Source organism: Astatotilapia calliptera, chromosome 11, assembly GCF_964374335.1.
Source record: "Astatotilapia calliptera chromosome 11, fAstCal68.1, whole genome shotgun sequence".
Classification (NCBI taxonomy): domain Eukaryota; kingdom Metazoa; phylum Chordata; class Actinopteri; order Cichliformes; family Cichlidae; genus Astatotilapia; species Astatotilapia calliptera.
Window position 1 is genome coordinate 31,634,833 of NC_137432.1, and position 24,023 is coordinate 31,658,855.

Consider the following 24,023-nt stretch of genomic DNA (forward strand, 5'->3'; position numbering starts at 1 on the left):
AAAGAAATGGCCACAGGAAAAAAAAAAAACTATAGAAAATCAATGTAACCATCCCACATATTGCTTTTGAAGACAACAAATAAAAGTAAAATAAATTAAGTATATAACAACAAAACGATCAAAAAACCCCACGGACATCTGAAATTAAAAATAAAATAATACAAGAACAACAATGATAAAAGCATTATATTAATAACATTACAGGTAAATCCTGTGTACATGATTGTCTCTAAGTATAATAAATGCTGAAACCATTAAGTAGTCATGGGACAGTGCAGCCCTGAGTACGTGAGTCCCTGAAAGGTTTAAACCCTGGAGTGGTCATGATGTCACTACTCATGACAACCAGGTAGACATATTTACAGTTGTTGCTCCTGGCAACCCAGTCCACCATGCAGTCTTGGCTCTATGTCTCTCAGGTGCAAAAAGGTCACTTAAGCGTGATCCTCTGATTCCTGCTTGACAGTTATGTTGGCAGGAAGTGGGGGGATGGGACTGCTGTGCCGCATCTTGATGACCGACGTCTCGTTTGGGGACTCGTACGCACCATAACCTGCAGACCGAAGCTCAGTGGTTTTACTCTTGTGGTGGGGATGGAAGTTTGAGGACTTAATGTCACTCTCCCTCCACAGCATCCCCAAAACCTGCTTCTCCAACATGGCTTCCATCTCCACCCCTCCCTGCAACTGCTCCAGTCGCTCAGCGTGTTCACTGACGTCAAAGCGCTCAATCTCCTCATTGGCGCGGTGCACTTCCTCCAAGGCAATCTGGCTTGAAATGGCTGGGCTTCCAGAGCTGGAGCTTGCAGCCAAACAATAGCCCTTCAGGTGAAGTCGCAGGCTACACAGGTGGATGTAGTGGCGATGGCAGTGGGGGCATTTGTGTGGACGCTCGCGGGAGTGCAGGCGCTTGTGCAGCTTAAGGTGGACAAACTGGGTGAACTTAGCAGGACAGAGTTTGCAGTGGTAGGGCTTCTCCCCTGAGTGAAGGCGCAGGTGAGTTTTCAGGTTGCTGGTGCTGCTGAAGCGCTTGTGACAAACCTGAATGATGAGAAGCAAAAAAAGAAACCCTGTCAGAACCCTGTAGAAACCCACCAGTTAACAGTCATCTATGCTCATTAGCACTCTGGTAAAGCAATAAATGTGATATTTTCTCACCTGACATTCATGTGGCTTCTCCCCAGTGTGGACCAGGTAGTGTTTTTGCAGGTGAGCCAGCTGAGTGAAGCCTTTGCTACAGGTTTGACATTTGAAAGGTCTCTCCCCACTGTGGACGCGAAGATGAACCTGCGTGACAAGAAGAGAAAAAAACCCCGTCTCTACATGCTAAAGATAACATTGTGATTCAAAAAGCATGCAGGACTAATAATAAGCTAAAAACACATGACAGCCAAAACCTACCTTCAGGTTTGACAGCTGTCCGAAGGTCTTGCTGCACACGTTGCACTCATATTTGATTTTGCCATTCTGCTTCTTCAGAGGGTAAGGCAGTGCCTTGTAGCCTGCTGAGCCTGCACCACGCTTCACCTTGGTCAGGTTAATTGCCTCGTCATCGTGACAACGCTCGCTGGTGTTGCCCAGCAGGGCTGAGGTAGGCTTAGTGGGCACCTGCTCACTGGGAGGTGCTGTGCCTGCAGTCGGGGAGCCGCTGGAGGGAGCGTGGGCTGAACCATGAGAGTGAGGGTGCCTGGGATAAGTGCTGTGAGGACCTGTTGTGTCTCTCAGAGAAGTAGCAGCTGAGAAGGCACTTGTGGGCCCTGGAAGGAGGAAGTCTCTGTGGCCAGAAATGGAGGAGGGGTGCACAGGGTCAGGTATTAGGAAGCGCCTCTGTGTTTCAGAAGGCAGGAGGGGCACATGATGGGGCAGGAGGTTGCTGTAGAGGGGATACATCCTGGGAAAGATTCCTCCTACAGTTGGGATGCCACCACCAGGGAGAGGATAGTGATGGGGCATAAGATAACGTGAGTAAGGGGCCCCTGGAGGGTAGAAGGGAGAGGAGAGGGGGGCAGACGGTGGGGAATAACCAGGATAGGTTCCCAGTCCGGTGGGATAGAAGGAAGCAGGCGATGGTGCTGCACCAGAGGGGCTTCCGTGAGGGCTGCTCTCTGGGCTGCTCCTTGCTGATGGGCTAGGTGTGGCTGAGGATTGGTTGCCAGGCGAGTGAGTTGAGGGGTAAGCAAGGCGGGCAGCTTTGTGATTGAGGAAGTCCTCAGATATTTGAGGGTGGGCCCTGAGAGGTGGGTAGAGGGCACGAGGGTACAGGAGACGATCGGGGCTGTCGGCACAGCGTGGACGTGTGGGAAGCGGCCTGTTGGGCTCCCTCTTTGTGGACGACGAAGATGAGGTGCCACGCAGAATAGAAAGAACACTGTGTTCTTTCTTTGGTGGGGTGGGGGTCACTGCGACAGGGGACGGGCTGGATGTTTCTTGCACATGCTCCTCATTGCTCACCTGCTGCTGCTTTACCTCCAAAATAGACTGCTCTGAAGGGACAGACAGAGAAAAAAATGGTCAGGGAGGGGTTTGTCAAATCAAAAAAATGATTTTAAAAACATTTGGCATTTAAATCACAACTTCTTTATAAGAACATAAAAATCTCTGTAGTAGAGATGTGTGCAACTCTGTGTTAAGAAACACCATTAGTAACTCAGTGGGGCAATTAGCGTGACAGATTTGACGAACGAGTGTGGGGCCAAAAGACGGGAAGTGAGGTGTGACAGCTCCCTTTAGGCATTCTGTGTGTGTGTGTGTCTATAAAATCAAGATAAAATCAAATGGTGGCAGACCGACAGAGAGGGCTGATGGAAGGTTTCCTGCTAAAGATATACTAAGAAAAAACTTGGCCTCCACCTGCCCTCCATAAACACACATACACACACCTACACCATGTGACAAGGTACACACACACAGAGGCGCCTCCAGACAAAGGCCTCTGTCTGATTTGTTGACTCTTCCACTTTTGGACAGCACACACACACGTTTGATCAAGCTCTTGCTCTCCTCATTTTCCTGGCCACTTGCTATTGTTTCCGGGTCAAAGGTTAAATTAAAGCGCTTCCTCCTCACTCACTCGCACCTACTGTCTTCTCAGTATGATGAAAGAGTAGATTAGGAGGCGAGCTCACTCACATACACTCTAAAAGCCCCGGGATGTCAGTTCGCAGCACATCTCGGCTGTTAAATTGCCACAGATGGGCTCTTAAAATGCCGTTGTGTATTACCTATAAGCTCATTTAGTGGGCAGTCAAGTTTTTACTACGAGGTCGCCCAGAGGGACATGCGTGTGTGATATTGCAAGTGTGTGTGTTTGAGAGAGACGGAGCATGTCAAAGTTAATCTTAAGTGCCAGTACTGGTGAAATTTGCTTAACTCCTCCTGATTCAGCCCTTCACTCACAGTTGCACACATAGTCAGTGACCCTTTTGTCAGCAGTATAGCGACAGTGTGTAAACACTGAGGTTATCAGTTAGTCTTACTCCTCCTTCTCTACCTCCTCCCTCCATCCCTCTTCTGAAAAACAAACAGGGCAGCCATCTTGGAGATATCAATCTGTCAACACGGCCCTTCTGCCAGGAAGTTCAAGTAGTCAACAGAGGGGGGTAGGAGGTGCAACTCTACCTCTCTCATTCCCTCCTCCACCTTCTTTCTAGTCTTTTTAAGTGGCAAATATATCAGCGTGATTGGCTGACACGCTCGCACACACATGAGCAGCAAGCTTGTGTGCATGTGTTTGAGGTGAAAAGGGTGGCTATAAATATGGTGGCATGTCACGCTCCTGACTGTGTGCGTGTGTGTGGGAAGAGAGAGTGTCTTTGAACACAACGCATGTACACACACACACACACACACACACACACACACACACACACACACACACACACACACACACACATGGATGACAGGTGCTCTCCAGCGCTAACACTTCAAGAGCGCATATGACGGCGACAAAAAGAGAAAAAGGAGAAAGTGAGGGAGTAAAACTGTGGTGCATGCTCACTCATTTTGCTCACACACTTAAACACATACATATGTCTGGTTTTGCTATGACTGCGCTAGAAAGAGCTAAAACCAGAAAGAAAAATATGATACAAACAACTGTCATCGTTGCGCTCCTCGGGAATATAATACAGGTTGTCGCTCGGTTCGGAACAGAAGCTCTAGTGCCTCCTTAAGGACACATGTAACATTTTACAACGAGCAAAACGTAAAACTTTGATGAGAATCTAGTGGGCGGTATCAGAGATTTTAGTTTTTGCAGTGTAGACTAATTTCTCTAAAAATGAAATGGTTTGAAAGCCCCAAAATAATCTAGTGGGTAGGCTACCAAATTATTGCAAAGAGTTAGTTTATAATGGTTATCTAGTGCCTAGATTTGCATTAGCTAGCTACCCTACCAAAACGTGGAACTTATTTAGTATTTAAGCGGTTCATTTCGCGCGCATCTACTTGCATTAGTAGCGAACAAAATGAGTCCACTTCCTCAAGCAACAAATCGGTGAAAAATAACAATATTTTACAACAGTCGATGCCGGTAAAGCAACGTTAAATAGACTAAAATCACTAATAAACTTCGATGACTTAATGGTATCACATTCGGTGCGCAGCATGACTATTAAAATTCAGCAAAGCAGCTTCCTCTTCTTTTACCTTTTGCCCTTTTAACTGAGTTTCAGTTTAACGTTACTTAGTCAGAAAGATTGTGGTTTTTCTTCTTCGTTTTACTCAGCCAATGACATTATTTCTGACAACGTTTGTAAAGCTTAACTGTAGTGGGCAACACCAACAGTCAAATGTTTTACTCATTTTAGGAATGAAAGATCAGTAGAAGTAAAAAAAAAATAAATGAAAAAGGGCTAGAAACTTGTGTGGTAGCTCCAGGACAAAAATGGAGTCAAATGAAACAACTGTTTCTGCTGCAGGTAAGAATCGGTATTCAAGTCACTGGTAGGTCAACAAAGCCTGTGGGGCTTAACTGACAGGGGAACCTAATTAAAGGCAACACTTCTACTGTATACACGCTGAGTTGCGGGGAGGGGAGGCAGGCAAAGGGATCGTGGGTACCTCCTGCCTCTGTGCCCCAGGTCATGCGCATTTTTCCCTGGGCAGTGGAGTCACTCTGGCTGGGTGTGCTAGTTCCTCTGCCAGCTTAACACTACTATTAGCCTGCTGTCACACCTGGAAACCACTCAGCTCCCACTCTCTGCCTTTGTTTTCCTCTTAGCTCGGTCTCCCTTTGATCAGCTCAACTACAGTGAATGAGCGTAGTTAGTCGGCCGTGTTTAAAGGTTGAGATTAAGCTTTTTTATTGGTTAGACTGATTAGTTAAATACCATTAGTATGAAATAAAGCACAAATATTTGAGAACTCTTTTTAATACTTGTTAATGTGCATTTTGCATATACTCTTATGAGAGCAAGTTTTTCCCGTCAAAAGGTCACCGAAAACACGCAGTCAAGCAAACACACTCTCCGACTCTTCTGCAGAGGTTGAGCAAGGTTTTGTGCGTGCACGTGTGTGCGAGCTTTTATGTTAAAAGCGGGTCTTTAAGCGTGTAAGACTGTGGCATTAGGGGCCGTATCCCCTGTCTGTGTAATTACACTGTCACTAGCACACACACACAAGCAAAAATACAACGCTGATACTGACAGAGATGAAAGGTTGTTGGTCTTGTACTTTTGAGTGCGTGTGTGTGTGTGTGTGTGTGTGTGTGTGTGTGTGTGTGTGTGTGTGTGTGTGTGTGAGAGAGATAATGACAGGCTAATGTTGAGAGAGGAAGGAGACACAGCTATATTCAAAAACACTGCTAGGGTTTAAGAGCGGCGACAGGACACAGTCAAGACAAACACACCTACACTGACTATTGATTTCATGTTTTTTATGTGCGGTGGTCAGTGCATCAGGCGAGTAATAATGCATGCTGCTCTTTCACAGCAAGTGAATGCTGTAGTAAGTTTTAACCACACGAGATGTCAGATAACAAATTATGTTTAACTTCAGAAAGAAAAATTAATGATTAATGTTCCAGTGAATGTCACTACTTCTACTCATCAACTTTGTGGTTTCAAAAAATGTCAAATCACGGGAACTTACTAAGTTTCTGCATCATCAGCTCCCCAGACGGTGGGTAGTGCAGGCGTCGGGCAAAGTCGTGGCAGTACCAGACAAGCAGCTCGGCACCAGCTGGGACAGGCTTCACAGTATAGAAGTAAATCTCCATGCCATTCTGACACGCCGCCAGGTTCTGCTCTGCTGCCGAGTGGGCCGGGTTCACATACCGCATCCAGTTGGAGCGAGTCTCATCCAGGCCATCGACAAAGTGATGAAATTCTCCATCCACATAAATCTGAAAAGAGAGAGGAAGAAAAAAATAATAGTGAGTTAATTTACCTGAATGTAAGATTACACTGAAGTTAATTTAACAGAAAAAAGGGAGAATAATATAAATCCCTTGTCCTTTGTTCCTTTTTTATGCTTATTCAGGTCTTATGAGAAGAAACAAAGCAGTAACATGCAAAAAACTTATTTCACTCTTATTTCACCCCCTCCTTCACTTATTACATCTTAATTACAATGCTAGCAATTTGATGAATAAACAGGTTAATTTAAGTAGCTAACAAAGCAAATATCTAAATAAGTAACATTACCGCTTAATTAAAATAGTGAACTAGCAAAATTAGGAGAAGAAGTTAAACAACTGGCTAAAATGCTGGTAAAGAAGCAATTCATTGATTAAGAAAAATCAGTCAGAAAACAACTAAACAAGTAAAAACGGCTGCATGTTTGTCAGAATACTTGATTGAAGTAATAAAGCAAAATAATTTACTTATCATGTAGCAAAGAAGTAGCTGCCACCAAGCAGACACCACTGGTTATAAACTGCATCACATACATACATCTTAAATCTTTTCTCGTCTCTTTCTTAATGGTTTCATTCCTTACCATCTCCCTCTCTTCACTTTCATCTCTTTGAGCCAGAAGAACAGACAGAGACAGACAGAGAGTGGTGAGGAGGAGGAGATCCTCTTTTATATTGAAAAGGGAAAGGAAAGACCAACTCATTTTCTGCCTCTCCTCCCCCTTTCTCTCTCTGTCTCTCTCGTTCTCTGTCTTAATAACTCGTTTTTTTCTTGGCTTGGCGTGTGTGTGTGTGTGTGTGTGAGAAAGTGAGATATGAGCATGAATGGAACTGTGGTTAGGTTCACATACTACACACACAGACACACACACACACACACACAGACATGCACGCACACACACACACACACCACACACTGTGTAGGCGGTGGTCAGGTAGATGGTTTTTGAGTATGTGCAGTCGCATTGTCAGTTACTGGTAGTGATGGAGCGTCTTCTGGCGAACAGTGTGTGTCAGTGTGTGTGGACTTACAGGAACGGCAGCGTGACATGCTATTTGTATACGCTGACATCACATCCTCATCTCCGTTCCTTGAACAGACTCACACACACACTCACACACACACAGAAAACAGCAAACCCAATTTCCTGTTCGGTGACTGACTTTAGATGTGCGTGACGTCACAGGAAGGGGTCTCTGAGGAAGTATGTGTTTCTGCTGTTGTGTGTATCTTTGATGTTTGTGCTCACCCTCCAAAAGTATTTGCGGTTGGCGTCTTTGGGGACGCTGTCAGCCGTGTAGATCTCGCCCACCAGGGGACCGAAGCGAGTTCCTTTGGGGATGTACTCCCTGCTGCACACGCCAGCCACCTGCACGATGACACGCACATATAGACAGGTTAGGAAAAAACACGTCAAGGCCAAACAGGATGTTTGAAGTGGATTGGGTGATGATGATGAAGTCTGAAATGTTTGAAGAGGACGTTCAGGTGTGTGGAATATGTGTTTTCATAATATCTGCACAGCCATCTGTAGTACATATCATTAAGTCTCATTAAGTCTTATTTCAAATACAGACTCAGACACACAGCGTCAACCAGCTGTCAACAGAGACAATGATTAATGAACCAGCTCCACACTTGAGTTCATCTGGAGCGTCTGTGTTGGTGTGTGACTGCAAATGGCTGAAGACAAAACTAAAATCTCTTTCTTCGAGTCTCTCCCTCTGTCTCTCTCCTTACACCTCTACTGCTTGCCACATCAAACCAAAACCACCGCCACTTCACATGCTTCAAGAGGAAACATTCAGATACTTGGGTAAAAAAAAACCAACAACCATGTTTCTCCTTTTTTCTCACTCTGTCATCTGATTCAATCAAAGAGCAAGAGGTGAGAAGAAGAAAAGGAAGAAGAAGAAAAGCAAGGGATTATGTGGTGACTAGACGTTTGGCTCCAGCCATGGATGGTAGAGAAATGCACTCACACACATTTTCTTCATGCTTAACCCACACAAACAGAAGTCTTTCCCAAACCCCCTCGTTCCCTGATGACATGGGAAATCCCCATTTTTCCCTCAATAGGACCAGACATGAAAATGTGTTAGCATGTGATTAAAAAAAACCCAACTTATTAACAGGCTTTTACAAAGCTCTCTCTCTCACTTTGAACATAATGTAGCTTTCTTTCTAGAAGCTGCCATCCTCAGCCTTACCTTTGTTCCCTCTCTTAAATATTATCTGATAGAATATCAGCTTGTAAAGTTCTCTTCAGCTTCCCACTGCTAATCGCCTGGTGAAAAAAATCAATGACATCACGCAGCTTTACTGGGAACCTCCCAAGTGCCAAAACTGACATTTTCTGAGCGACAGTCATGCATCTTTAAAATACCTTGAAACACAGCATAGAAGTGCTGTGGCTTTTCTACTTTAAAATATCCTATCTGTGACAATCTCTAAAGTGGAAACAAGCTTTTTTTTAAATTGCTTATTTTTGCTCTTAGTCACTTGGATATCTGATTGTTTTCTGGAACATTATTAAATGCTTTTTAACCCTTTGCTGCTGCAAACCACTCTTATCACTCTAAGAGTCATGGTGGTTCTGTTCACTCTCCCTGTTATCAAGTTTCATCCATTGCCTGTTGACATTTTGACTTTGCCACCCCCAGTTAGATCAGTGAAAAAAAGTCTATTACTTTAAGCTTATCTATAATCATGTAGTGGGCGATTGGTTAGTAAAGAAATATTTACAGTACAGGAAATCATCAAATGCTTCATATGAAGCATTTGAGTGATCAAAGCTCAAATCACACTCTGACACTTTCTCATTCAGCAGTTTTAAGACGAGCAGATGGAAACAGTCTGATGCACTGTGTTGGATGAGAGGCTTGATGGTGCCCCCTGCCTGCATGGTTCGGTATTTCAAGTAGTTTTATGACTTGAAACAATTGCGATCAAGGCGCCATAATTTTTCTCAGATGACACAATCCTTTTCATGGATAGATACAAGCTGATAAAACAGCACTGTAAGTCAAATCTGTTTCTGATGTTTCACACACCCACGCACACATAAATGCCTCTGTGTGTGTGTGTGTGTGTGTGTGTGTGTGTGTGTGTGTGTGTGTGTGAAGTTTTACGAGACCTGACCCCTTTTTTATTACATGACCCATGTCTGACTCACAGTTGTGTGTATGTACAGATGCCTTTCTCTGCCTCAATGTGTATGAAATATTCTGGCTGGAGAGAAAGTTTGTCTGTCTGCCAGCATGTGCCCGTGTGTGTGCGTTTGTGAGTGTGAGAGAGAGTCTGACCTCCTTGCTGCCAGCCAGGTGTTTGAAGGCCAAGTTACGGGGCAGCGAAGCCTCGGCTCTGGTCGTCGACATCATCATGGCATCACCGTCTGGGCCCGCCTCACATGCCGTGTCTTTGACAATATACGTGCACTTCTCTTCAAACTCTGCCTCTGTCCACTGTGTCATGTCTGCTTCCTCCATGTCGACGTCGTTATCTGTCATCGTGCCCGCTCCACCTGAGCCTGTGCTGGTGGCAGAGGAAGCCATCTTGGCTCCGTGGCGTGCGTCGTCCTGCTCCATGGTGTGCGCCCCCTCACTGGTCAACATGGCCGAGCTATGAGAGGTCGCCTGGACAGGAAAGGCAGGAGCGAAAAAGGTTACTTCTGATCACTTTTATCTAAATATTTCCACTAATGGAAGCTCAGCAAGTGAAAAATAGTTGAAATTAAGAAAGACATTGCAAAAATAGAACAAAAAAAGAAAGAAGTAAGAGAAAGAAAGCCGAGTAGATGGAAGAAAGGAAAAGGAAACTAGATCAATCGAGACAGACAGTAAAAAAGCAACAGAAAGGAAGAACGGACAGCAAGAGGCAAATAAGAAAAAGAAAAAGTTAAAGAAGAGAAAAAAAGAGAAAGTAGAAACTGGGAGTGGTGGGAAAAACTACCACAAGAGAAGGAGATATGGGAGGAAATGATAAGAGGAAAGAAAGAAAAGGATTGGAATGATGTAAGATAAACTCCGAAAGAAGAGATCAGGAAAGACAAAGAGGAGAGGAAGAGATGTGATTATTATGTGTGGTGATTCAGTGAGAAAGGAGGGGGTCTGACTAATGCTACAGTCACACACACACAGACATACACACATATAGACACACTTACACACACGCGTAAATGAACATGCACACTAAGGGAAAGACAGGAAGCTGCTTGTCTTGTCAACTATTTAGACTAAATGTTAACTAATTTGGGAAACAATTAGGGGAAAGAAATGACAAAATTCCAGTCTTCATTTTGTCATGACTCTAGTAAAGACCAGCTCATTTTAATAATAATAATGATCTAATAATCTAAATGCATACCATTTTCCAAATAAAACTCCTAATCCAGCATTGTAATAATTCATTCCTTTGACTACAGTCCCAATCATTTTAATCACCTGAAATGGCCCTTCTGGTCTTACTGGTGTTTGTATTACAAAGCTTTTTTGTTATCAGAATTGAGTGATGTCTTCAAGGTGAAACTGAACATGACTCAGGCTGATATAGGAGCGTAGGATATCTCAGGAGACAACGATCAAGCGCGGTAACGAAAAGCAACTGATGAGGAACTGAGCTTGTGTTCTCACACATAGTGACGAAATATGATTATGAAAATCCCAAACCATATGAAGAACTGTGTGTAGTTTTTACAAGCTGCGCTGTCGATGAGATTTTCCCCTTTACAAAAGATCAAGCGTAAACGAAGTTCTATGCTTGAGCCTCAAAAAATCGACCCGATGTTTAAAAGAACAATATAACAAAAAGTAATTAACGGTCTGAGCAAACTTTCCAAGTGACCTCTTTGTCTCTAACTTTCTTTCTTTTCCTGAAGCAAAGAAAGTTTTCCTGTTTTGTTTGCGGTCGTTTTCTCCCATGCTTTTACTCAGAAAGACAACGACACTGCAACTTGGAGCTTAACTAGCTTACACATGTAAGAAATTTGGACTTTGCTGGATAATGTGATGAATCTACTCAGATTATGTGACGCTAACATCTTCCGTATTTCCTCCCTCTTAATTCCCCCTCCTCCGTGTCTCTCCCTGGGGTTGAAGACAGAGGAAGGAAATGCTGTCTGTGTCTGAATGAAGCTAAAATTGGAAGCAGAGTGGCACTGCAGCGGAACCGGCAAATCATCCCGACTCCCAGCTTGTGTGTGTGTATGTATGTTAGTAATGGACGGGGGAGTGATGAGGAAGGGAGCGTCAAAACTTTTCCATTTGGGGGGCCACAGCAGCGCAAACAAAACTTCAAACGTGATCCCACCCAAGACAATCCCACACACACATACAGGGACAGGCAGATATCCACAAAGGGACAAACATGCTGCTTGTCCCACGCAGAGCAGCAGAAAGCAGCAGATCTTCAGTGAGCACACTCAGGTCTGCAAATGCTTCTGAAGCCACAAAAAAGAATATTTCCCTCACATTCAACAACTTTGTGCTTAAACAGTCAGCACACAGATACTAAAGTTACACATGAAAATAAACTCTATAAACACCCTTAGTTACTGAAAATGTAGACTTATATTTTCAAATTTTAACACTTTTATAGAAGACAACACTTTTGAGCACTTGCAACCAATGCAACTGACTTTCCTGTTCCAGAATTGCAATCAAAAAGTAGTTTCTAAACCCAGAATCTTAAAGTATGTTGACTGTAACAGTCTGACTTGCCAGGCTGTAACAAAGCAAATCACCCAAAATACATTTAAGTATCTTAAAACCACAAAATCTAATTTTTGACTAGCAAAACAATAAAAACTCCAGTGAGAAAGATTTTTCCCAATCAGCGGCTGGATTTTTTTTTTTTTACTACAAAGGATACGCCAAGCGAACAACAGGTTCTGCCCAATTTGTTATTAAAATGAAGATCACTTGAAAGTGATCAGTTATGAAAATACAATATTTGATCTCTCTTGAATTTACTTTGCATAACAGCTGCAACATTGAAAACTAATAGTGAAACCAAGAACCAAGAAACAATTCACTGTTTGCACATGTAGAGCAACTGAAAAATATGTAAAAGGCGAATCTGCATACAGGCAGCCAGATTTCACATTAAAATGACATTAAATAACAACATTAAATTCTAAAAACCTGAAAAAACAGACATGAGGAATCATGCCAAGACTGTTTTTTTCTGAAATTCATGTGGGGGAAAAAACACTACTGTTATAACAAAAATCACATGTTTCCATGAACAAACAATGATTGATTTGTAAAAATATGTAGAAAATACGTCAAATATGTGAAAATAACTGAGCTGCTAAACAAACATTGTAATACCTCAGTTTTTCAAACTAGTAAAAGCATCTGCAACAGCAGCTAACCATTTTAAGAAAAATCTTATTAGAAAAATGAAGTCACGTTGTCACGCAACCTCAAATTTCTAATTAAAAATCGTCCTAATGTTCAGAAAACAAGGCTGAAAATGAGATTAAAATAAGCTTAAAAGTATATTAAACTGGATTAAAAAGCACACACAAAAAAAAACTCTTAAAGTTTTATTTCTACTCTAAATTCTGAAATTTTTATTTAGTTTCTCTAAAACTAAAAGAAAAAAAAATACAAAAGCAAAAAATCAATCTTTGTTCTTCTGTATCTTTTAGTAAAAATGTAAAAAAAAAATTGAGCATACGAACGAATGCTCCACACTTACTGTATAACTCTGGTCCCATCCACACATAGGGACGTCCGGTCAGATCCTTTCTCCCTGTATGTCTGTGAAGATAGCGTGTGTGTGTGGGACAGGTGCAGTAGTTCTCCGCTCCTTCTGTCCTTCCAGCTCCGGGTGCTGATATCCACACTAATGCGAGTGTGTGTACTCTGAAGTGAGTGTATGTGCGAGACAGAAGTCTATAGCTCCTCCTCTTGGCTCCACCCCCCTCATTCTCTCCTTCCTAACACACACACCAACTTTTCTTTGGAAGGAAGCAGCATGTGCTTTCACCTGAGGCCATAAGCTATACACACACAGAGACGCCGACATACACACAACACTGAAAACACAGCCTTTTGTCCCCCTGCCTGTTTTGTTTTTTGCAGTGATTATGATTATGTGTGAATATAAGTGTGTTTTTTTTGTGTTTAGGAGTTTCTTTCTCTGTGAGTGTGTCCATTCAAAGCATTTAAGGAGTAAACAACAACAACATATGTGTGCGTGAGAGTGTGTGCATGCGTGTGTGTGCATGTATTGGGGGAGGAAACTTTGAGTCACTGTCACAGGACATCCCTCTCTTCCTCAGCTAAACACACACAGTAACACAAGCGCGCACGCACACACACACACACACACACACACACACACACACACACACACACACACACACACACACACACACACACACACACACACACACACACTTTGCGTATACCTCTAGGGGGCAGGACTGGTTTGCTCTTGCTGCTCTTGCAAAAGAACTTAAAAGTACTCTCTCTCTCTCTCTCTTTTATTGTCTCTCCCCCTTTCTCTGTCGCTCTGCATCTTCCCCTTCAAATAACTTGCTCTCTGTCTCTGTCTTTCTCCATATGCTTCTCCCGCTGTCTTTCTTTCTTTTACGTTTTACAATGACTTCATTTCTGTTTTAATAGAAAATGAATTTTGCCTTATTGGCTCACATGCGATTGCACATGTCTGACAGGGAAGAAGAAGAAAGGGCAAAAAGAACAAACTCAAGCAATTACAACTGGTTTATTTTAAGGACAATACGCTGTATCCACTATATCCTAAATGTAAGGAACTCTTCTTTATCTCCTTAGGGCCGCCATCACTGGTCAAAGTAATTCTGGAGGAGATTTGAATGTAAAGACATTAAGGCAAATAAACTAAAGTTAGGGTATGTCACTGGAAACTAAGACACTGAAAGACAACACTGTAGTTACCTTTAAAACACATGGTAATATCTATAAACAGATATCAGCATATGAATATGTATAATCAATCTGCAACTGACAAACACCAACTTTACCACTGGAAGTGGTTTGGTGTTCATTGTTTAGCTCAAGTAACCCTTTACACTTTAGCAGGCTCTGGTTGCATGCAGGTAGATATTTCTTTTGAAGAACAAAGTGTACTAACTGTAACAACTATTGCCTTACAGCCACTTAACTTTTTAATACATCTACATTCCTAAACAACGAGTAGATGACAGAACAGGAAATCTTATCTCTTCTGGCTTCACTGAAAGCACAAAAATATTGGTCTTTGCTTCCGGACGTTAAGTCATCAGACAATAGCTGACAGACTGGATCTACAGCGGCACTGGCTGTAGATTACAAAAGAGAAACTGTTCTGTATAATACCCAAAGGTTCTAAGTAAAACAATACACTCTCTCATCAGGATAATTCTGCTGCTTATTGTAAAATATGCTCTCAATGGCAAGATGTTTCTGGCTATAGTTGACATGGGGAAAAATTAAGCCTATGTGAAAACTGCAGTTATTCTAATGGCCACTTCAGGCTGGCTCTGAAATCAAGTCGGCCCTTGAAGATTGATATATTGAAATGCCCAACTTTGCAGCATTTAAAAAGAACCTGCTACAAAAATGATTTTGGCCTTTGGATAGTTTGATAGATGTTGTAGCTAGTGGACGTCTGCCAGGCCTCACCTTTACTGCTTCTTGGCAGTGTTTGCGGTGCCGGTGCTGTTTTCAAATGAATTAACTAAGACAGCAGCAGCCAGAATAAGTTTTCAAAATGAAGAGTCCAAAATCAACGGGTGATATTACGATGGCTATGCATGCATCATTTATACAGTCCACAGGTGTAAGTAAGACAACGGCTTTCGCTCAGTTCTCTCTTGCTATACATTTTGTATCTACTGTCTTTCTTTTTTCTTCCTATACATCCTCTCTCAGCTACCAGTTCAGTGGCATGCATAATTTAACGCACAGCTCTCACTCATTCGGCTTGTTATAACAAAAGCTCACTCTCTTACTAACACTGGAAATTCCCATCTAATTGTCCCCCTGACTCCCTCAATTTACCTCCTACTCATTCGCCTCCCTCCTCTCCTCGTTTTCTCCTCATTCCCTTTGATTTCCACATTGTATTTACAAAAATGATTTTCCACACTGACCTCTAACTCTAGTTTTTCCATCACTTTTCCCCTTTTAAAGCCTCTGTTCCTCTCAGGATTTTCACGTTTTTTTGCTCAGGTTGCAGAAGTGTTTTTTTTCCTCTACGACATGAAATTCAGTAGGTAAGTATAAGATCGGAAACTAAATCAACAAGTATATTAGAACTTCACGATATATAAAAATATATGCAGAATGAGTGTGAGAAAGAGACTAAATGAAATAGTTTTTGACTTTGATTTTTCTTTTTGCATAAATGAGAAATTCTCCATTCATACTATGAATTTTTGAGGGCAATAAATTTGATTATTCTCTTGTCTGGAAGCGTATGACTTTATAGTCTAGAATGCAAACTGACATTAAACTGAAAGGAACCGAGTGTACATGATATGAGTACTAGTCTGACAATCATCAGTATCAGCCCTCAGAGGCCTAAATGAGCTTCCTTCTGTTTGTGTTTTTTTTTCCTCTAATGAAGAATGATGATCAGGAAAAGAAAACAAGCAACAGGAAGACGACAAGAAGAAAGCAAGAGAGAGAGAGAAGGAGAGACAGACATCGGACCTCTCTCGCTCTGTCTCTGGTGACAGAGGGTCTGACCACATCACTCGCTGCCTACTGCTTCCTGCCAACGGACGACCCCGGCATACACACACACACACACACACACACACACACACACACACACACACACACACACACACACACACACACACACACACACAGAGCTGCAAATCTGCCCCACAGCTGTCGGACATGTTGATGCTTTACAACCAAGCAATTCCTCCCTGTGCAAAACAACCGGCGACAGAAAGAGGGAGAGAGCAGATGAGAGACAGAGAAAGCTTGAGGAGAAAGAGATACTAAAAAGAAAACACTCTTTTACTCAAAGGAGTACATTTTTTATCTTCTATCATCATTTTTATGATAGATGATTCACTTAAAAATGACTACTATGTTTCCCTTTCAAGTTTCCTTCACACTCTTTGTGAAGGGGTGAGGACATTTATATAGCTATGGGGTATCTGAAGTTGGTGGGGAGCAGTGTCTGAAGTTACCCTGAAGTCACACTGAAATGTGCTTTTTTAAATTGTATTGTTTCCACAGTGGCCCTGCATGCATACCTGCAGGATACAGAGAGGACAGACAAAAGAGGGTCCAAAGACCTCCTGGGTCTCTGTTGGTTTAACAGAGGGCCTCTATCACAACCATGCTCACACATACAGTAGCGTGAGCACACACATATTCTCCACTTACACAAACTTTCTACACAGCTTGGCATTTAAACTCTTTGAGTTATCTTGAAATCTGCAATTTGTGAGACGTTTTCAAAACACAAGGAAGTACAAGGAAGAGCAGAGAGAAGAGGAGAGTAGAGAAAGAACAGAGACAAAGAGAAAGGTGGGTTTCAGGACATACATGTGGGATTAACACCTCACATTCCTTTGAGTAAACCACAACCTCTCTGTCTGTGTTTATCCCCTAATAGCAGTCAGAATCTGGTAGTCTGCATGGCCAAAATATATGTGCACACATAAACATGTATCTCCATCTTTTATGAAAGATTTTCTTCTAACACTAAGTGGTAAGACTTTGCAAGTTTCAATTTACAGAAAAGGTGATAGGAAGTGTTAGGACGACTAAAACTCCACTTGGTTACATTTTTTAGAAAGATGTTAGCTCTTTCATCTCTTAAATAGCTGATCTGGATATGAACAAGATTGTTTGGTAAGAGTGAAAATACACCAAGGTTACAATCCCTTTTCAGTTTCGAGTAAGAACTCAGAGAGGAGACAAGGGTAGTTTTTCAGTTCTGTTCATATAAATTGTTGGCAGCAGTTTAAATTGTTTGGCTCAACAGAGATTTGCCTTGAAAATATTTCATTTTATTTCTAAATTCTAGAAAGAAAAAACACATCACTGTTTGTATTTTGGAAATTGTTTGTGCCAGTAAAAACATCCAAACACGAATGCATAGATGCTAAAGAGAAAGTCCCTATAAAGCGAAACACACACAATCAATGGGTCTATGGGTCCTGGTTGCCACTTGCCTAGAAATTCTGTCCATAAAAATTATGAACAGAATACCAACGCATGACAACTCTGGAAAAGAGCTGGTTTAGCTTTCCATGATCAGAATGAGATCTGTCCTTTTCCTCCCTAACCTGAGGTTTGCCAAATGGTGCAGCGCTTCCCAGGGAGTAGTATGATATCCTTATAATTAAAGCACACCCTCTGGTCTCCCTTCTTAAAGATGAGAACCGCCACCCAATTCTGCCAGTCCGTAAGCATCACCATGGGTCATCATAAAAAATGTTGCAGAGGTGTATCACCCAGACAGCCACACAACATCCAGTCCATCAAAGATGTCAGCGTGAATCTCACTCAGGTAATCAGCTAAATTTACTCTGGGCCCTGCGCAGAAAAATTTGTTGAACTACTTAAGTAATCTCGCCCCCTTGTCCTATTCTCTGCCTTCTCTATGTGTCAGTGGGGTTGAGAAGAACCTTGCAGTCTTCCTTCCACCACCCAACTATACAACTCAGTTGAAGGCAGCAGCATCCCACTCGCACTATAAACCGTGTGAGTATAGCAACACTCTCCCCTCCTGGGTTGCCTTACAGTTTGCCAGTTTTTAGGTGAGCCCAACTATATCCGGACAATATCTTTCAATCTCAAACACTAGTTCAGGCTCTTTTCCATGTGTCAAAGGCTAGTTTCAACAGACGGGGATCAGACTGCCAGTATCTCTGCCCTTAAATGCTGCCAAACACAGACTGCACCTGACCGACCCCTTGGCACGTGGTGAACACACGAGAGGACAGGCCCAGATCGCCCTTTTGGATTCCAAAAGCTAAAGCCAGCCACCAGTTGCTCAGGAGCTCCCAAAGCCTGAATCCAAGATGAGGTCCCGAAAACCTTGTCCAAGGCAGGATAAACCTGGTCCCTTAAATATTTCCTCATAGGTGTTTTTTAATTGCTCTTTGTCTTGCTCCTCACCAAGGACAAGTTTTCATTGGGAGTCCCTATCAAGGCAAAAGATGACAACATAGCTCCTGGAATGTCAGGAACACACAAGTCCTGCCACAATGGTAAGTTGGTAATTCCTAGAGGGTCAAAGAAAGAGTTTATCCTGATAAAAGTTAAATACTTTCGTCCCCTTTCTCTCAAAATCTTCCCCCCTCCTCTTTTCTTTCTTCTGCCTTCCCATCTTCCCCCATTCTCTCCCCTCAAGTCCTTCCTTGAGTTCTAAACATTTTAATTGAAGCCCACAGGCCATTTGATGCCTCGCCAAATTACTGCAGAGATCAGCTATTGTCCATTTCCTTTGTATTTGTGTGTGTATGTGTGTGTGTGTGAGAGAGAGAGAGAGGGAGAGAGAGAGGGAGAGAGAGAGAGAGAGACAGTGTGCTACTATGACCGTTACACTGTAGGCCAGTATATCGTAGACCCTCTAAAAGTGTGTGTGGGTTATAGGGAGTTAATCCCTGAATAGAGAAGCCATTAGAGAGAATTAGGCAGGTTAGACCTAACCATGATCCCCTCCTCTTTATTTGTGTGTCTTCTTGTGTGTGGGACAACCACGAACGCGTGGCATGCAGCAGGTTGAGGGCCTCAAAAAGTAGGTGGAGGTCCATCAGGGATGGAAGGGGGAGGGGTGTGAGGTAGCCACCTCTCCTAATCTTGCCAATCCACCCCTGCTGTGTGTACAAGCACACACACATAAATGGGCTCATCTTGACACCATCAACAGATGGCTATAGCAGAGAGGCCGAGGGTAAACTTGAGCAATATCCAAACCAGACAGTAACCCTCCACATTATCCCCTCCCCCAGAGTCTATAGCTAATCAGACTGCACGCAACCAAATACACTCTACTCATCAAGAGACAGCTAAACAATCATTCAGGAGTGTGTTCAGAGGTCATTCATGGTCAGGCAACAAAAGCTATGTGGCTAAGGTTAGAAAAAGGCGCGTGTCTGAAGTCTGTGTAAGCAAACTGTTCTTCCAAACTTTGAGTAAGTACTGCCAGTGCCTGAATATATCCATGAAAAATGTTACTCTGGCTAATTATTTGTGTATATGAATAATTTATAATGGTACAGCCCATTTCGCCTTTGAGATCCATTCAATGTGTAACCCCCCCCCCGAAAAAAGAACAAAACCCAAATGAAAACTCAGAGTTCATTATTTTCATGAAATCTGTTGCATAAGCCACAACCATTATTTAAAGTATGAGCACCACTTTCTTCCTTATAACAAATTAGATGACCAACGTAACACCACTAAGGTGACTAAGCCAACAAGGAGCTTGCTATTGCAAAAAGAAACAGATGGAAACAGTCATACTGGTTGTTGTCAAAACTCTGAAGTCCAAATATCGGCAAACAATAGCCAGACACGATAACTGAATCTTGAAGTAATTTCTCCTTGTTGCTTTTTCTCAAGAAATAGCATAACGGGACATTTTTGTATACAGATTAAGTAACCACATGCATTGTCTTCATTAGCAAGTTTTCGAGGGCTTTTCTTTCATCTTTGTAAGAGGCTAGTATAGTTGTTTTCCCCAACTTCCAATCTTAGTACTAAGCTAAGCTAATCATCTCCCAGATCAAGCTTAATGCTTAATACGCAGACTTTGGCGAGGTATTGATCTTACCATGGTGTTAAGGCACAGGACGCAAATTACAGACTGTTCTTCTGTCACTTTCAGTGGTAGCTACCCTGGTAAAATATTTCCATTTTGTTTTCACCCTGTTTAACATTAGTTACCTGATTTCTCTTTCTGTTTGGAAAATCAAAGAAAATTCCTTCCAATCAAATAAAGATATCATAAAACATCTGGAATAAATGATTTTGATTAATCTGGATGCAAAAAACAACCAACAATAAACACAACAAAGCTTTTTTAGTGACTTTGATAAGTTAACAGAGCTTACAACCCCTAATTGTTGTGTTTGTTCTTCTACTTGTCATTCATTTTCCAGACTCCAGTCCAGGCATGTGAGTCAGTTTCACTGCTCCGTACGTCACTTGCAGACAACAACAAACGTCAGCACTGAGATGAGCTGAAAAAAACCTTCTAAGAAACAAAAATAAATCAACTTTTATGAAGCACTTTTGCAAGAAAAAGGGACACAGAGTCTTTCTGCAATCACTCTCAGGTAGCCATTAAAACTTGAGGACATAAACATGTTCCAGCAATATTCCAGTGAACAGCGGAAACTTGAAGTGAGTCACGACATGAGAAAAGCGCCACTGAGATAACGCTCACAAATACACATGCCTCATGCAACACCAACCTACATCCTGGTAGTTTCAACTAGAACAAGCCTCAGGAAAAACCACTTTAGTCCAATAGTTGGGCTAAACTGGTTGATGAAATCTAATTAATAGTCACTTTTAGAGTCTAAACTACCTCACTGGTCTTAACTGGAGAAGACTCATGGATTGCCAAAACTGACTGAATTAGCAGAATGCCAGAATCCTGTGTGATATGAATTGTGACTGTTGGTTTTGTTTGATATCTGAAGGCATTTTGACTCCTTGTACAGTAGGAGAAAACTGTAGGCTTGGTTTAAGTGGACACTTATAACCAGCAACTGTGAGCACTTTTAGTTGACCAAATACTTCAAATCTATCAGGACAGAAGAGCTAAAAACACAGTTGTGACATGTTTGGAAATTTCTTCATCCATAAGCCTTTTCCCATTTCTCATCGACTGTAAGCTGTAAAGCTAACGTCACTCCCCCTGGAAATCAAAACTAAAAGCTGTGTAGGCAGACATTTTTTATGCTCTTGGCTCTTAGATATGGCAGCTTGGTCATGATACCGCTGGAGTGCAAGGCCGATTGCTCTAGTCATACTATTTATTAAATATTTAGGACTTTTAAAACAATGAAACTAGGGCCCACAGGATGAAATAGTCCGGATTCCTTTTAAAGCACTTAAAGATTATTGCATTAAAAATTACATTAGGTTTTTCATACTAAGTTATTTTGTATTTTGATCATTTCTTTGACATATCATGGACTTGAGAAGACCTAAAGTAAAATGAAATGAGTGTTGGTTGACACAGTTGTGCAGAAAAAGCCCTTTTTGAATCTGTCTGTGTGGAATTAGCATGTTCTCCCTGTATCCATGTGGGAAATTTGTGCAGAAAAAGCCCTTTTTGAATCCGTCTGTGTGGAATTAGCATGTTCTCCCTGTATCCATGTGGACTCTCCTTGTACTTTGGCTTCCTCCCACAATTCAAAAATCTGCAAATTAGTTCAAGTGGGAATTTGTTGGTGTGAATGGTGTATTGGCCCTGCAACAGACTAGCAACCTGTCTAGGGTATACCCTGTATTTTGCCCCATGACTGTTGGGATATGCTCCAGCTTTTTCTTACAATGCTATTGTTAGTAAACAAGGCATTTTTAGTTGGGAAATTTTCTGTCAGAATGATTATGAATAATATTGTATATTCAGGCATGTACCTATCTACCCATCATTCACATCCTTCCCGTAAAGCTCTTCCAGGGCACAATCTGTTTAGACTTTCCATTCCTCTCTGAACCATAACAGGGTTTACACTTGTCATTGGTGTTTATGCTTTTAAATTAAGACCAAGCCTCCTCAAAATCCGGGAGAAAGGAATGAGAGGAAGTTATAACTTCTTGGAAATGAAGAATTACTCTGTGGAATAAAAAACTAGCACCCAAAAGTCTAACCTGTTGTACATGTGTGACAAACGGCAAAATAACAGATTTATTAATCTAACAACTTCTAACCGAGATAACTCGAGGGTGTGTAAACTCCAGGAATCGGACTATTATAGAACTACAGTAATATATCAAAGCAACCTGTTACACTTCAGTGGAATTAAACTCACAGCTAGTGATGGGAGGATGAGTGAAAACGTGGCTCTTATCTGCGGACTACGACCGTGGCAAAATCTTCAATAAACTGATAACAAACTCGCCAATTTCATTACAGTAATCGCAAAACAGACTCACACCACACTTCACGCGCGCCTCCCCCTCCCCCGCGTGCCTCGGCGCTCACCTGTTACGCGGAGATGCCCTCCCTCCTCGTCGTCTGCAGGATTCTTTTGATTATATCAAACAGATATATTCCTTACCACAGCGCCATCTCGGGCTGCAATATGTTGCTAAAAATGCTAAATGTTGTTTCGTGTGTTTTTCAATTTTCAATGACAACAAACAATCTGGCTTAACCCCGCCCCCTTGCCTTTTTCAAAATCCTTCCTTCCACCGTCCATAGAGGGATAGATGATTCATGTGTGGTGATATTTTTCTTTTCATCTGTTTATTGATATTTCTTGTCTGGCTTTTAAAGTGAATGGCTTCCCTAGGCTAACTGCTGTTTGCAACTCTTGTTTCCCACTTTCCTTTTTCTCCTTTATCCTGTTTCTTCCTCCTCATCGAGTCCTTCCTTTGACTATAATTCCTCCTCATTCCTCTCTCAGGCCCATTTTATCCTCATGCCTTCCTGTTTCAGTTTACTACACTGGCATGTGTCTTAATTCATCACTGATCATTTATTTTATTGTAGGAGACAACTTATCATTTAGCTGCCAATGCTCAAACCAGGGACATTGCTGATGGGGCTTGGTGCTTCAAATTAAGCCAAAGAGATGACCCAGTTGTGACTAGTTTTTATACAAGAGTTAAATAATCTTGTATTGTACCTATTGAACCCTCATGAAACCTTTCTTTTGTAGGGAGCGTAGGATTTGTCTGCTAATTAGCTTTAAAGAAACAATCTAGTGAGTCTATCTGGAAGACTAGCATGCAGCAAACAGTGTCAGTGGGAGGGAAATGTAAATTTAGGCTGGTCGCTAATGCAGAATGTATTTCTTGCTCTCAAGTGTGTGTGTGTGTGTGCTGGCTTAAATGAAAACAAACACTCAATACACAAGTTTTACACTTAACATGTTATGTTAATTAGTGCTCACACCTCAGAGTTTAACTGTCCACTTAACACTTTCTACTTTCACTAATGTGATCACCCTGGGCACACACATTTCCTAACAGGAGGGAGAAAAACTGTTGACACTTCGTTCACACCCTGCATCTTTTTTCTGCTAAAACCTGAAATGAGACAAAGTGGCTGAACCTTTTTATTATCTGATTCACAAGGTGATAAAAGGAAGTCCTATTAATGGACTTTTTCTTCTGAGTAATGATCAGTGGGAAAAAATGCAATTACAAAACCAGCAATTCCAGCGTTTAATCTTTTATGACTGGGCTGCATATTGTTTTAAAAATTAATTGCATTATGAGACTGATCTGATCTATTAATCTTGTTTGTGCTCTAACAAATAAACTGGCTGCTTTGGAAAGAAATATCAAAACATTATTAACAGAAGAAAAATGTTTCCGTACAGCTGACCTTTTTGTTGTTAAAAAATGTGATTGCAGTGTATAATTTCGCACAACAATTGACTCCAAACCTAGTGACACACAGACACATGGGGCAGGGACACTGTTTTGTTAAATCAAGCAGAATGATCTGAGACAATGACTACGCTGACAGAAAGTGG

The 24,023-nt window shown here is 41.9% G+C and overlaps 1 protein-coding gene across 2 annotated transcripts; it reads right to left on the reverse strand.

Annotated features, from left to right (window-relative positions):
• Positions 1–294: 294 nt before the first annotated feature.
• prdm1a (PR domain containing 1a, with ZNF domain) lies at positions 295–22,662 on the reverse strand. Of its 2 annotated transcripts, none has more exons than XM_026185605.2 (7): positions 22,523–22,662; positions 9,661–9,990; positions 7,605–7,724; positions 6,090–6,342; positions 1,401–2,482; positions 1,158–1,286; positions 295–1,040 (listed from the first exon to the last, which is right to left on the reverse strand). In XM_026185605.2, exons 2-7 carry the CDS (start codon positions 9,967–9,969, stop codon positions 435–437), a joined length of 2,499 nt encoding a protein of 832 aa, XP_026041390.1. In that variant the 5' UTR covers positions 9,970–9,990; positions 22,523–22,662; the 3' UTR covers positions 295–434. The 2 variants fall into 2 exon arrangements, with proteins under 2 accessions (XP_026041390.1, XP_026041389.1); XM_026185604.2 differs by lacking the exon at positions 22,523–22,662 and adding an exon at positions 13,058–13,217.
• Between the last annotated feature and the right edge of the window lie 1,361 nt (positions 22,663–24,023).